The sequence below is a fragment of the Scomber scombrus genome, chromosome 23, assembly GCF_963691925.1.
Source record: "Scomber scombrus chromosome 23, fScoSco1.1, whole genome shotgun sequence".
Lineage (NCBI taxonomy): Eukaryota > Metazoa > Chordata > Actinopteri > Scombriformes > Scombridae > Scomber > Scomber scombrus.
This window is the reverse complement of record NC_084992.1, coordinates 18,950,627-18,965,336: the sequence shown is the minus strand read 5'-3', so window position 1 is coordinate 18,965,336 and position 14,710 is coordinate 18,950,627. Positions and strand designations below refer to the sequence as shown.

The 14,710-nt window shown below is 39.0% G+C and overlaps 2 protein-coding genes across 2 annotated transcripts; one reads left to right on the top strand and one right to left on the bottom strand.

The window, feature by feature from the left end:
- Positions 1-158: 158 nt before the first annotated feature.
- LOC134006002 (RNA-binding protein 4B-like) lies at positions 159-4,018 on the top strand. Its single transcript, XM_062445053.1, has 4 exons — positions 159-254; positions 967-1,385; positions 1,486-2,143; positions 2,430-4,018. Exons 2-3 carry the CDS (start codon positions 977-979, stop codon positions 2,115-2,117), a joined length of 1,041 nt encoding a protein of 346 aa, XP_062301037.1. The 5' UTR covers positions 159-254; positions 967-976; the 3' UTR covers positions 2,118-2,143; positions 2,430-4,018.
- A 1,015-nt stretch (positions 4,019-5,033) lies between these two features.
- Positions 5,034-9,668, bottom strand: LOC134005585 (uncharacterized). Its single transcript, XM_062444507.1, has 7 exons — positions 9,623-9,668; positions 9,181-9,522; positions 8,728-8,838; positions 5,929-6,135; positions 5,514-5,624; positions 5,367-5,401; positions 5,034-5,256 (listed from the first exon to the last, which is right to left on the bottom strand). Exons 1-7 carry the CDS (start codon positions 9,666-9,668, stop codon positions 5,104-5,106), a joined length of 1,005 nt encoding a protein of 334 aa, XP_062300491.1. The 3' UTR covers positions 5,034-5,103.
- Between the last annotated feature and the right edge of the window lie 5,042 nt (positions 9,669-14,710).

Here is a 14,710-nt window from a genome sequence, read left to right as displayed (position 1 = left end):
AAACCCATACAGTTATCACATAGTTTAAAATGTTTATAAATAATAGTTAGTTGTGTAGGCATGAAGCTGATAATGGACACTGCCCCCTCCTGGCAGTAGGTGGCGGTGTGGCTCTGAGTTTGCAAAGAGGGGCAAACAAAGAAGAAAAGGAGAAGGAAAAAAAGCGGAAATTAGCTGAGGCTCTTGATACATCCGTGAAAGGAAAGCTCTCGAAAGGGGGTTGAATTTTTTTGTAGAGGCCGCTCCGTGAAAAGGTAACCAAAATTCATACGCCGGTATATAGATATGTATTATTAACTGCACCCTTAACGGCGGGAATGACGTACAGATAGCATGAGTGTTTATTCGCCTGCTTCGTGTTTGTGTGTTAACATGGAGACCGGCGCTTTGTTAACAGTGCGGCTCGACGAGCAAGCTAACTTTGGCTAACGGCTAACGGAGTTTAGAGAGTTGCTTTGAAACCATAGAGCTGTTTAAAAAGCCATGCTGTCGAGTTATGAGAGGAGAAAAGTAGACAGAAACGCGTTAAAATACGTTCGTTAATATGTGTCAAAATGCCTAACGACATATTTGTTGACTTGCTGCGTTAAACTAATGTCAGCCATTTTGTATTGATAAAGAGGCCGGTTAATACGCAGTTGCTACGTATCTGAGCAAGTATACGTAAAGATTTCCTCCGGATATGTTTAAATATGTATGTAAAATACTTTCCTATGCATAATTTGTGAATGAAAGGTTTTTTTCCCCAAATAGAAGATAATTAGCATGTTAAAATACATAACTTTACATCTTGATCATAACAATCCTCAAACTATTAAATAAGCAAAAAAAATAATGATAAGTATGTCATTATAAAACTTGCAAGTATGTAACATAAAAGGATCTATGCCTTATAATTCTAATGAGAGTTTTCCTCTTGTCCCCATCCCTGTGTGCCCCGATTTTCTTCACTATATTTTGAAACAGATCTTTAATAATGGTGAAGATTTTTGTTGGGAATTTGCCTCGGGAGGCAGACCAGGATGAGATCAAGGCTCTGTTCACCCAGTACGGCACAGTCACAGAGTGTGCCATCATCAAGAACTACGCCTTCGTCCACATGGATGACCGCAAGGCTGCCACCAAAGCCATCAAGAACCTGCACCTCTTCAAGCTACACGGCACACCGATCAACGTCGAGGCCAGCCACGGGAAGAACCAGGGATCTGTCAAACTGCACGTTGCAAATGTCGAAAAGGGATCTGACGACGAGCTGCGGTCTCTTTTCGAGGAGTACGGCACGGTCACAGAGTGTGCTGTTGTCAAGAATTTTGCTTTCGTACACATGTCCAACTCTGATGAGGCCATGGATGCCATCAAGGGACTGGACAACACAGAATTCCAAGGTCAGAAAGAGCCAGCATGTTAAATAAGGAAATGTTTAGTGTTGGCAGTTTGATTTTAATCCAGATTGTTTTAATTTGTGTATCTTCTTTTTGCATTTAGGCAAACGCATCCATGTGCAGATTTCCAAGAGCCGTCCCAGACATGACGAACGGGACGACTACCCCCCTCCTCCCCCAGACAGGGCAGGCTATTGGCCCCCACGCTATCCAGGAGAAAGGCATGAGCCACCACCTCCTAGCTACCTGAGAGGCCGCATCAGCCACATACCCCCAGGTTACCCCGCCCCTCCTCTACCGCCCCCTCCCCCCAGGCGAGCCGTTTACCCTGAACGACCCTATGAGGGTGAGAGGGACAGATATGGCGTGGTAGATTACTATGAGAAGTACAGAGCCCGTCCTTATGGCATCGCCTCCTACGAGGACCAACGTGCTGGTGCTCCTCCTCCTCCCCCTCCCCCTTCAGCCGTCGTGCGAGACCGCCTTATGACCTCGCCGCTCGACCCGTACGAGCGTCGGCCTCTCCCTCCTCCTCCGTCCTCGTACTATGCCCGAGACCGTAGTCCCCTCAGGAGGGCGCCTAGCACGCCAATGCCCCCTGCTGGTAACGGCTACTCCTACGAGCGCTCCCGTCTCTCTCCCGTCCCCCGGGTCCCGGCATACGGAGTTCCTCGAGCCAGGGACCCCTACGCAGACCGGCTGCCTCCGCCACCGCCTGCACGCTACGCTTATTAAGCAAGCCCCCGGCATGTGAAGTCAAGGTGAGGATAGGTCTGAGGTAGACTGGTGTTCATATCTTTACTGAAATTCGTCCCTGTGAGGGCAGAGGCAGCCTTTGACTTGTCCCGCACGCTCCAGATCTTGTGAGAAGGCATGCGTATGAGGTGCTACTCTGATAATGTACGTCTGGAATCTCTGTGACTGAAGAAGGGGACTCAGCATAAGGAAGCCGATTTTAAAAACAGCATATACATGATAAAGATGGAACAGCGTGCTTTGCATCAGCAGTTGCAGACAGTTCATTTGTGTCATGTGCTCTTCTTTCAGGATCGTCGTTCGACTGCGTCGCCGCTCGCCTCCTCCTGATGCACGTGACGCTATCCTCTTCCTGTCTGTGGCTGAGCGCGTTAACGTTCCCCTGCGATGCTCACAGGAGGAGCTGAAATGCCGACGTCCACGTCTGTTTTTGTTTTTATTATTTTGGGACAGTTTTTACACTCGTATTTTTCCCTCTTGATTGTTCAGTTTGTCAATGTGCTTTAGAATTTTAATACTTGACGTCCAAGTAAGGCGTTTTTTGTTTATTTTTTTAATTTGAACTTTTACGTTTGAATAATTAGTGTACTGGTATTGTGTGTGACCTTTGGAAAGCTGAATCAGCAGCATTTTGTAGGCGATACCTGTGACTTTAGATTTAACTGAACTGAATGTTTGGTACTAAATCCAATCTGCACGTTGGTTCCATCATGTTGACCTTTATCACAAACGCAAACCAAACCAAACCACCATGTGGCGTTCCTGTGAAAATCTAAACTGAAAAGACGTTAGACAAATATATAAAGTAACTGTTAATAGGACAGTCAGCGTAAAACGTCTACATGTACCTGTATATTGTCGAACATGTTTTCAATAAAAAAAAAATTGTGCAGAAATTGTGCTCGAAGTCATGCCCAGCGCTTAAACACCTAATCAATGTGACCGCCTGAATTGATTCAAATACTTTAATAGAGCCTTTCGACAAATACCTAGCTTGTCAAGTAAGAGATTATCCAATCATTAAGGATGAACTGACGCATAATAGACTTGTTAAAATCGATGCACTCATTAATGAAATACAGCCTGTCTGAAGTGCCCCAGCCTCGTTCAGCAGCGTACCTTTTTAGCTTGTCCCCTTCTGTGCCAAAAATTGGAAGTTGCCCATAATGGAGCTTCAGCGCAGGGCATAACACTTTCCGGGCATTACTTCAGGTTGGATTTTGAAGTTGAGACTAGTTAACCCTGAATCTGGGGGGATGGCATCAAAGGCTGTTGGACACCTTCAGAATTCACAGGTAAGTAAAGGGCTTATGATGTAGAAACTTATTGTGACAACACATTTGAACTTTGTAAAGGCTGTCATTCCTAGTTGTGTCCTACAGAGGTTTGTAACTGAAAATTATTGTAGCCTTGTTCAGGTTTAGGTTTGCTAGCTAGTCAAGTGTTTTAATTCATTACCTGTTCTCAAAGGTAACCATTCAGCTGAAAATCTGCTACTCTATATTGCAAATGTTTGTTAAGAAATAGTCAGGTGACAAATTGTTGAGACCCTCAGAAATTTAGATATCAATAAATGATCCTCAGTTTGATGATCATTGTTGGTTTTGGAGGACAATGTGTTTCAGAATTGGTAGAGAAGCATTCAGAGCAGCAAGAATACTTAGTCAAGATTTAGAGTGAGATGACGAAAGAACAATCAGGAAGCTCTTGCATTTGCTCTTGCAGATGTTAGTTTTATGAAACACTTATAAAGCAAGAAGTCAAGTTACATACAAATTGCTATATTGACAGATTTTGCATACGTTTTGATGGATGTGATAATCTGACAGGACTCTTTGTATTACCATGTTGGATTCTGACCTGCATGAATAAAATATTTAAAACAATCATTGACTCTGTTAAATGTTGTAATTTAACTGTAGGCCTCGTTTTCCAAATGCAGTAATATTACATTTCTGTACCAAATAAGCCTGGCCCAAGTAATATTGAAACTAATGCACTGTTGGTCTTATTTTAAAAGTATAATCTTTCAATCAGATCTGGAAATATCTAATAATTCCTCTGTCAGTACACAAATAAGTTAATTGATTTATTTGCTTATGTTTGAAGACAGCCCTAGTGTAATTAAATGTTCTGCTGTTTATCAGAGCTGCAAGGTTATATAAAGAGCTGTTTATTAGAGCTTTATGGGCTTGAAATGGGAATATTTTTCTAGTATTGTTTGTCCTCTGACTGTTTTTCCTACATCTTAGTCTGGAAGTACCACAGAAGGCCACCAGAGGGAGCATGCTTACAATTCAAAACTGCATGCTTGGCAAAAGCATTGAGTGTAACGTAGGGTTGTGTGGTCTGGTCACAATTCGATGAGGTTCAGGTACCGTGTGTTAACTCTTCATAACCATCATTTTGCCCTTGATATAATCACTTGATAATCACCTGACTCATCACTGAAGATGTTCAAACTATAGCAAGGAATGGGTTTGATACCTGAATATATTATACTTAATCTGTCATAGTGTATTTCCACAATAATGCAGTTTCATTAACACGTTTGTGGTTTTGCAAGTGCTGGCTCTTTTATTGTTTGACATCTTTGAAATATGGTAACACACAAGCTGGTACACTGCAATTACACTAAGCAAAATCAAACAAGTCAAATACTCTTTGCATGCAAACACACATTACACAGACCACACTGTGCTTTCTCTTCCTGTCAAATAACCAGTGTGACCTTTGTAACATTTCATCTAAACTCTTTAATTTGACAATCATCAATGTCCTTACATGCTCTTAAAATTCAGCATGAAGACTGTAGATTTGCCACAAATGTTTCTTTATTACAAATTTGAATTTTAGACAAGCAATAGTATCTTCTTCCACACAGCAGCTATACAACAACGCAACAGCAGAGTGATTTACTGGAACAAGTTATCCTCCAAGCCTCAGTTCCAGGTGCTTCTAGAGTCTATTTGGTGGCGGCATAAATCACATTTGGCTCTACTGATACAGGTCTTCGGTTTCTTTTTGGCTTTGGTTTGAAACTCAGTGCTGCGTAGTTCAGGTTATCAGAGTCCAGATTCTGCAAATGGAAGTCTCTACAGTCACTCATCTGACAAAGCTGATTTTGTGAGGAGGAAAAAAGATGTTAAAAATTAAACTGACAAATGACTTGAAATGATTCCAACACTTTCTACAATTAATAAAAGACAGTTTTCAAATTAAATTTACCTCTCTATGTGGTGTAGTTTGCTCTTCATTAGAAGCTATACAAGAGAGACAACACATGATGAATTAATCATATTAACACACCTTTAAATGGGGCATGCAAACATAACAAAGCCAAATATAAAAAGATATAGATGCTCTCACAAGTACCTGTCTGAAGCTTCATGATTTTGACAACCATACCGATGATGACCATTTGGAGGAAAAGAGTCAGACCACTCAGGATCACAATCGTCAGTTGTGTTTGTTCGTAGAACTTTTCTACAAGAAAGATTTAAAGACAAGACTAAAGTTTACCTCTAGTGACTTGGCACCCTGTTAACATTAAATCTGACTCTTATCAACCTTCAGTTGACTGATGGTCTGTGCAATGAAAGAGAACTTTAGGAGAATCTCACTTTTACACTTGCTAACCACATCATTATTGCATTCATCGTAGCATTGAAATGAAACAAAGTTTAATGTTTAGTTTTGTGTAGTCACACATGTTGGATACAATAGTGAGAATCTTAATTTGCAATATATCAAAAAACTCAAGAGACAAGAAAACTAAAAACATTCTTACCTTGAACGTTTAAGTGTATTCCTTTAAGTGTTGTGTTCCCATCCGAGTAAAATCCCCACAAATACAGTCCAGAGTCAGATATTTCTACTTGTGTGATTTTAAGAAAGACAGTAGAGATGTTGGAACTCATTTTGAATTTCCCATTTTTGAATCCAGTGCAGAATTGAGCATGGCCATTAGACTCAGAAACCGAGACAGAGACCCAGCCTGAAACACACAGAGACAACAAGACATTTACTCCTCAGCTGATAAAGCAACAGGGACCTGAATTGTTACAACTTGATGTAATTTCAGTGGCAATACTTACTGAGGCTGCAGAGAAGAAAAGCTGTTATCCAGATGAAACTCTTCATTGTGCGTACGCGCATTGAACTGCAATGACACGTTATTAACTGAGCTCAAGTACAGGGGCTTTGTTGGAAAGAGGCGGGGAATTTCTTATGTTGACTGGCCACATTAATGACTTCTGAGCAAGAAGTGTTAAAACAAAATGGCAGCCTCAAAGAGTGAAACAACGCTACAGTAGAACACAGTTGTATCTCTTAACCTGTTTAAAAGAGAAAATTCAATCTCATGTTCGACTAAAAGTCCAAATATCTACCGAGTGAAAATGTCTTCATGTCACAACTGAGAGGATGTGAAATTTGTGTTTGTGCTGTAGTGTATCTGGCTTTACAGACCGGTGCCCCCCACTGGGCTAGAGATACATTTGAGAACAGTTTCATGCAAATGTCCTCTGATGCAGTGAGCGACAAGCAGTCAGAGTCAATCACACTCGTTTTGATCCCTGTGAAAATGGAAGCAAAGTTAAATCAAAGTGCGTTCAACAAATAAACACTTACATACACTATGTACTTAAATATTCTCAATTTGTACTTGTTACGTTTAATGCCAGCTTTTGGTACTTATATTAATATTTACTATTTTATGGATCTTCCACAGTCACAATTTGAACACATTTTGGTCTGTACTAAAACTTTTTATTTTTTAATTTGTTTAAATTGATGGATAATACTCCCATGTCCGAGTGATATTGAAACTGATGTATGCTGGTCTTACTTTGAACGTATAACCTTTTAATCAGATGTGGAAATATCTCATTATTATTTGCTCATGTTTGAAGACAGCCCTAGTGTATTTAAATTGTCTACTGTTTATTAGAGGTACAATAATTAATTGATTGGTTGTTTACTAATAAATGAATCTCCTGCTGTTTTGACAACTGACAATCAGTAGAAGATAGTGACCCAATTGTTGAATGTTGCTTGCTGGTCGGTTTCGCCTTTTTCTTACATGTTATGTAGCAAAAGACTAAAAAGCTTAATTTTGATTCTGCTTAATCTGCAAGTACCACTGAAGGCCACCAGGGGGACCATGCTCACAATACAAACCTGCTGGCTTGGTAAAAGCATTGAGTATAATGTAGGCCTACAGCATGACATATGACCATTCAGCTCCACCCAAGCTGTAGTAAATGAAGCTTACAGAGTGATGATGGGTTGTGTGGTTTGGTCAAGATTTGATGAGGTTCAGAAAAAGATGTCAGTTTATTGGGTAGGTAAGGTGTGTTCACTGTTCATAACCATAATTTTACACTGGATGTAACAACCTGATAATCATGTGACTCATCAGTAAAGATGTTTTCCTGCCCTAAAACTGTAAATGTTCAAACTGCAGCAATGAATGGGGTTGATATCTAAATATATTGTACTTTCATAATGCATTTCAGCCACAATACACAATTTCTCACGTTCATCTGTTGAGTTTGGTCACAGTTTCATTAACACGTGTGTGGTTTTGCGAGTGTTGGCTCTTTTTCAGTTTACATCTTCGAAGCATGGTAAAACACAAGCTGATACACTGTGAAATTAAACCAATTTATTAGATTTATAAACTGCTAACTAATAAAATTAATTTATATAACTAACATAATAACTTTAATAAGTTATTTTGATGGACTATTGTTTCTCATAACTCAATAGACCTTTGAGCATGTGGTTATAATGCAGAGAGCTGAAGGGTGGTCTTCCTGTGTATCACCACAATGGAAAATAACAAGCAGAGCATCAATTCAAGTCAAATACTCTTTGCATATAAACACGCAGTACACAGACCACACTGTGCTCTCTCTTCCTGTCAAAGAACCAATGTGACCTCTGTAACACTTGATCTAAACTCTCTTTAATTTGACAATCATCAATGTCCTTACAGGTTCTTAAAACTCAGCATGAAGACTGCAGATTTGCCACAAATGTATCTTTATTACAAATTGGATTTTTTGACAATAGTGATAATATCCACACACTAGCAGTACATAAACACAACAGCAGAGTGATTGACTGGAACAAGTTATCAGTTAACCTCCAAGCTGTAGTTCCAGGTGCTTCTTGAGTCTATTTGGTTGCGGCATAAATCACATTTGGCTCCACTTCTCTCCCTGATGCAGGCCTTCGGTTTCTCTTTGGCTTTGGATTGAAACTCAGTGCTGCGTAGTTCATGTTATCAGCGCCCAGATTCTGTAAATTAAAGTATTTGTGGTCACTCGTCTGACATAGCTGAAATGGGAAAATGCTTTTGAAATGATTGCAGCACTTCCTACAATTCATATTTTGAAAGTTTTCAAATCAGATTTACCTCGTGCTGTGGTGTATTTTGCTCTCCATTAGGAGCTACACAAGAGGGACAACACGTCATCTTTTAATTATTCATTTTACAAATCATATATACACACAACTGTAAACAGGAAATAAAAATACCACAAAACTAAGTATAAAAAGATAAATTAGCTCTCACAAGTACCTGTTTGAAACTTCATGATTTTAACAACCAGACCGATGATGACCATTAGGAGGAAAACAGCCAGACCACCCAGGATCACACTCATCAGCCTTGTATGTTCATCGGACTCTTCTACAAGAAAAATTTAAAGACCAGATTATACTTTATCTGTAGTGACTTGGCACCCTGCTAACATTAAAACTGAATCTAGTTTCACCTTCAGTTGCACGGTCTGTGCAATGAAATACAACTTTAGGAGAATCTCACTTTTACACTTGATGTCCACGTCATCACTGGATTCATTGTGGCCTTGCAATGAAACAATGAGTTATTTTCAAATAATTGTTTTGTAACCATTATGCTACTTGTTGATAATAAATCAACAAGTCAAACATGTTGGATACATTAGTGAGAATAAAAATGTTCAACATGCCAAAAAAGATCAGCAGCTCAGAAACCTAAATGCATTCTTACCATGAACATTTAAGTGTATTTCTTTAAGTATTGTCTTTCCAAACACGTCAATTCCACACAAATACAGTCCAGAGTCGGATGAATCCACTTGTGTGATTTTAAGAAAGACAGTAGAGATGTTGGAACTCATATTGAATTTTCCATTTTTGAATCCATCACAGAATTTAGGATTCCCATCAGACCCGTACATAGAGGAGATACAGCTGGCTTTGTTTCTGTTGACCACTCTGAACCACTCTGCCGTAGTTGAACTTGCAGAGATGTTGGAGCACAGCAGTGTGACTTCATCACCAGGCTGGACCTCCACAGTCTGAGACTCAGAAACTGAGACAGAGACCCAGCCTGAAACACACAGAGACAACAAGACATTTACTCCTCGGCAGATAAAGCAACAGGGACCTGAATTCTTACACGTAGATGTAATTTCAATGGCAGTACTTACTGAAGCTGCAGAGAAGAAAGGCTGTTATCAAGATGAAGCTCTTCATTGTGTGTACAAGTGTCAAACTGTAATGAAACGTTATTGACTGAGCTCAAGTACAGGGGCTTTGTTGGAAAGAGGCGGGGAGTTTCTTCTGCTGAATCGCCACATAAATGACATCTGAACAAGAAGCGTAAAACAAAATGGCAGCCTCAAAGGGTAACATGACGCTGGAATAGAACAGAATTGTATTCCTTAACCTGTGTCGTTCACTACTCCACTCTGCTATGTGAAATATTGTGAAATAGGCCTGTGGCTAAAGGAAAATATCCTCAAAATAAAGACATAATATAAATTGAAAATATCTCTGATAATATCACTGACGTGTGTATGGATGATCCAAGTTTTGTATGTTTCTTGAAGCTGCATTAACAGTTTTGGCCACGTGGGGGCCAAATGGCTTTATACTGCCATTGTTAGGAAATAATCTTCAGCTACATAGTCAGGTAATAAATTGTTGAGAGACACAGAAATCACTGATCATCAATTTGACGACCATTGTTGGTTTTGGAGGAAAACTTTTCTTTCTCAATTCGTAAAGTAGAGAAGCATTCAGAGCAGCAACAGTAGTTAGTAGTTAAGATTTTCAGTGAGTTGACGTTGTTCAGAAGAGCATCAGGAAGTTTTACTCCTGGTCTTGCAGTGGTTAGTTTTATGAAACACTTGTAAAGCAAGAAGTCAAGTTATACAGAAATTGCTATATTGACAGATTTTGCTCAATTTTGATGGATGTGATAAACTGACAGAACTCTTTGTATTACCATGTTGGATTCTTTTTAAGGTTTTTTTTGTGCCTTTATTCATATAGTAATTGGCAGAGAGGCTGACAGGAAATAGAGAGAGAGAGGGGAATGACCTGCAGCATAGGTCCCTGGACGGATTCAAACCAGGGATGCTGCAACTACGTGACATGCGCTGTAACCACTCGACCAGCAGGGCACTCCGACCATTTTTCTGATCTGCATGAATACATTATTTGAAACAATCATAGACTGTTAAATGATGTACTGTAAATCTGTGTCTGCCTCATTTTCCAAATGTAGTAATATTAAGTTTCTGTATTTCGGTGCTGAAACTAAAACAATACTTTGTCTGATACCTTACTCTGAGTAATAGAAACATGATTTTCTACTGACACTTAATTTCACTGAGCAAAAGAAAAAGTTACGTTAAAGATTTATTAAAATAGTCTAAAACTAGTAAAATTATTATTTAAATCAATGTGTGTTCATTAAATAAGCACTTACATACACTCTGTTCTTAAATATTCTAAATGTGTTACGACAGCTTTTGGTACTTACATTAATATTATTTATTTTATAGGTCTTCCACATTCACTATTTGGACACATTTTGGCCTGTACCAAAAAAAAGATAGTGATCGATGATACTCCCAAGTCCAGGTAATATTGAAACTGATGTATCAATCAATCTCAATCAATCAATCTTTATTTGTATAGCGCCAAATCACAACAAAGTTATCTCAAGGCACTTTACACATAGAGCAGGTTCTAAACCGTACTCTTCAGGTTTAATTTTAAAGAGACCCAACATTCCCACATGAGCAAGCACTTAGCGACAATGGCAAGAAAAAACTCCCTTTTAACAGGAAGAAACCTCAGGCAGAACCAGGCTCAAAGTGGGCGGCCATCTGCCTCGACCGGTTGGGGTAGAGGGGAGAGAGAGCAAGAATAGGAGAGAGAGAGAAGCACATAGAAAATAAACATTGAAGCTAGAAGGTCCGGGACTGGAATCTGTCATCCGGACGTCTACAGGCCCAGATTGCCTGTGAGACGAGAAAGCACAGACAACTCCGGGGAAGAAGTGTAGGTTACTGAATGCATTAATAGCACATGAATGTTATTGGATATAGATGGATGGATAGAGAGAGAGAGAGGAGGAGAGAGGAGCTCAGTGCATCATGGAGGTAGGAGTCCCCCGGCAGTCTAAGCCTATAGCAGCATAAACTAGGAGCTGGCTAACTATAAGCTCTATCAAAAAGGAAAGTTTTAAGCCTACTCTTAAAAGTAGAGAGGGTGTGTACCCTCCGGACCGAATCTGGGAGATGGTTCCACAGGAGAGGAGCCTGATAACTGAAGGCTCTGCCTCCCATTCTACTTTTAGAGATACTAGGTACCACAAGTAGGCCTGCGTTCTGGGAGCGCAGTGTTCTGGTAGGTACATAAGGTACTATAAGCTCTTTAAGGTATGATGGAGCCTGACCATTAAAAGCTTTAAAAGTGAGGAGAAGGATTTTAAATTCTATTCTTGATTTTACGGGAAGCCAATGCAGTGAAGCTAAAATAGGAGTAATGTGATCTCTCTTTCTAGTTTTTGTCAGAACTCGTGCAGCTGCATTCTGGACCAGTTGGAGAGTCTTTAGAGATTTATTAGGACAGCCTGATAATAATGAATTACAATAATCCAGCCTTGAAGTAACAAATGCATGGATTAGTTTTTCAGCATCATTTTGAGACAGAATATGTCTGATTTTTGAAATGTTACGCAGATGAAAATAGGCAGACCTTGAAATTTGTTTTATGTGGGAATTAAAGGACAGATCCTGGTCAAATATAACTCCTAGGTTCCTTACAGTAGTACTGGAGGCCAAAGTAATGCCATCCAGAGTAGTTATATCATTGGATAATGTGTTTCTGAGGTGTTTAGGGCCAAGCACAATAGTATGCTTGTATGTATGCTGGTCTTACTTTAAAAGTACAACCTTTTAATCAGATGTGGTAATATTTAATTATAATTCAGCTAATGTATCAGTCAATATTTAAATAGGTTAATTGATTTATGTGCTCATGTTTGCAGTAACCATTATTTTAATTAAATGTTATGCTGTTTGTTAGAGTTGCAATGATTAACTGATTGATTGTCAACAGTGTTGCGGTCGTTACTCAAAAAAGGAAATGCATTACACATTACCCGTTCCTTTTTAAGAAGGTAATGTGTTACGTTACTTAATTATTCCCTGTGGAAAGTAATTACACTATAGTTACATTACTTTTGTGTTACCCCTTAGCAACGCCAGAAATGTTGTGTAAAACAATATATCAACAGATAAAATAATATGAGTCTTCACCATCATAACGCCATGTTGTAATAATAACTGCCTCAAAATAATATATAGACAACCTGTTTCTCGTCGGAGTCAGCACAAGACTGGCTGGGCTGAAGAGACTCTACACGGGCACACTAGATGAAGATTCCATTTTAACATAACACTGGTCCAGACTGCTCACCAACGTTTTCCTGTCTGATGACGGCCGCCTGTTCTCTTTTATATATTACATTATATATGATATTATATAGTCTCATCAATATTATCGGTACTTTGCTGAGTTTATTTCTGAAAGACGGAGATTAACTAGCAACGCAAAAACTTTGACTACTAAAATTATGATTTAAATCAAAGTGTGTTCAACAAATTGATGGGTAAAAGTCCCATGTCAGAGTGATATTGAAACTGATGTATGCTGGTCTTACTTTGAACCTATACCCTTTTAATCAAATGTGGAAATATGTCATTATTATTTGTTCATGTTTGAAGACAGCCCTAGTGTATTTAAGTTGTCTACTGTTTATTAGAGGTACAATAATTAATTGATTGGTTGTTTACTAATAAATTAATCTCCTTCTGTTTTGATAAGCAATATTTTTGTCTTTTCTTTAAGAAGAAAATGACCCAATTTTCTGATTTCAGCTTCTCAAATGGGGATATTTTCTGGTATCTTTGGTCCTCTATGACAGTACATTACTCTTTGACTAATGGACTGTTGGTTATTCGTCGGTTTCACCTTTTTCTTACATTTTATGGAGCAAACGACTAAAAAGTTTTATTTTCATTCAGCTTAATCTGCAAGTACCACTGAAGGCCACCAGAGGGATCATGCTCACAGTACTAAACTGCTGGCTTGGCAAAAGCATTGAATGTAATGTAGGCCTACAGCATGACGTACGACCATTCAGCTCCACCCAAGCTGTAGTAAATGAAGCTTACAGAGTGATGATGGGTTGTGTGGTTTGGTCAAGAGGTTTAGAATAAGATGTCACTTTATTGGGTCAGTAAGGTGTGTTCACTGTTCATGACCATAATTTTACACTGGATGTAACAACCTGATAATCACGTGACTCATCAGTAAAGATGTTTTCCCGCCCTAAAATTGCAAATGTTCAAACTGCAGCAAGGAATGAGTTTGATATCTGAATATATTGTACTTATACTTTCATAGTGCATTTCAACCACAAAGCACAATTTATCATGTTCATCTGTTGAGTTTGGTCACAGTTTCATTTACACATGTGTGGTTTTGCGAGTGCTGGCTCTTTTTTCAATTAACAACTTTGAAGTATGGTAAAACACAAGCTGATACACTGATATTAAACCAACTTATTAGATTTCTGAAAAGCTAACTTATAAAATAACTGTATATAACTAACATATACAGATAGGTTATTTGGATAGATTATTTTTCTAAACTCAATAGACCTTTGTTGCATGTGGTTATAATGCAGAGAGCTGAAGGGTGGTCTTCCTGTTTATCACCACAATGGAAAATAACAAGCAGAGCATAAATACAAGTCAAATACTCTTTGCTTGCAAACCTGCATTACTCAGACCACACTGTGCTTTCTCTTCCTGTCAAAGAACCAATGTGACCTCTGTAACACTTCATCTAAACTCTCTTTAATTTGACAATCATCAATGTCCTTACAGGTTCTTAAAACTCAACATGAAGACTGAAAATTTGCATCAAATGTATCTTTATTAGAAATTAAAATGTTTGACAAAGTGGTAGTAGCTCCTTCCACACACTAGCCGTACAAAAACACAACAGCAGAGTGATCTGAACAAGTTATCAGTTAACCTCCAAGCTGCAGTTCCAGGTGCTTCTTGAGTCTATTTGGTTGCAGCATAAATCACATTTGGCTCCACTTCTCTCCCTGATGCAGGTCTTCGGTTTCTTTTTGGCTTTGGATTGAAACTCAGTGCTGCATAGTTCAGGTTATCAGAGCCCAGATTCTGTAAATTAAAGTCTTAACA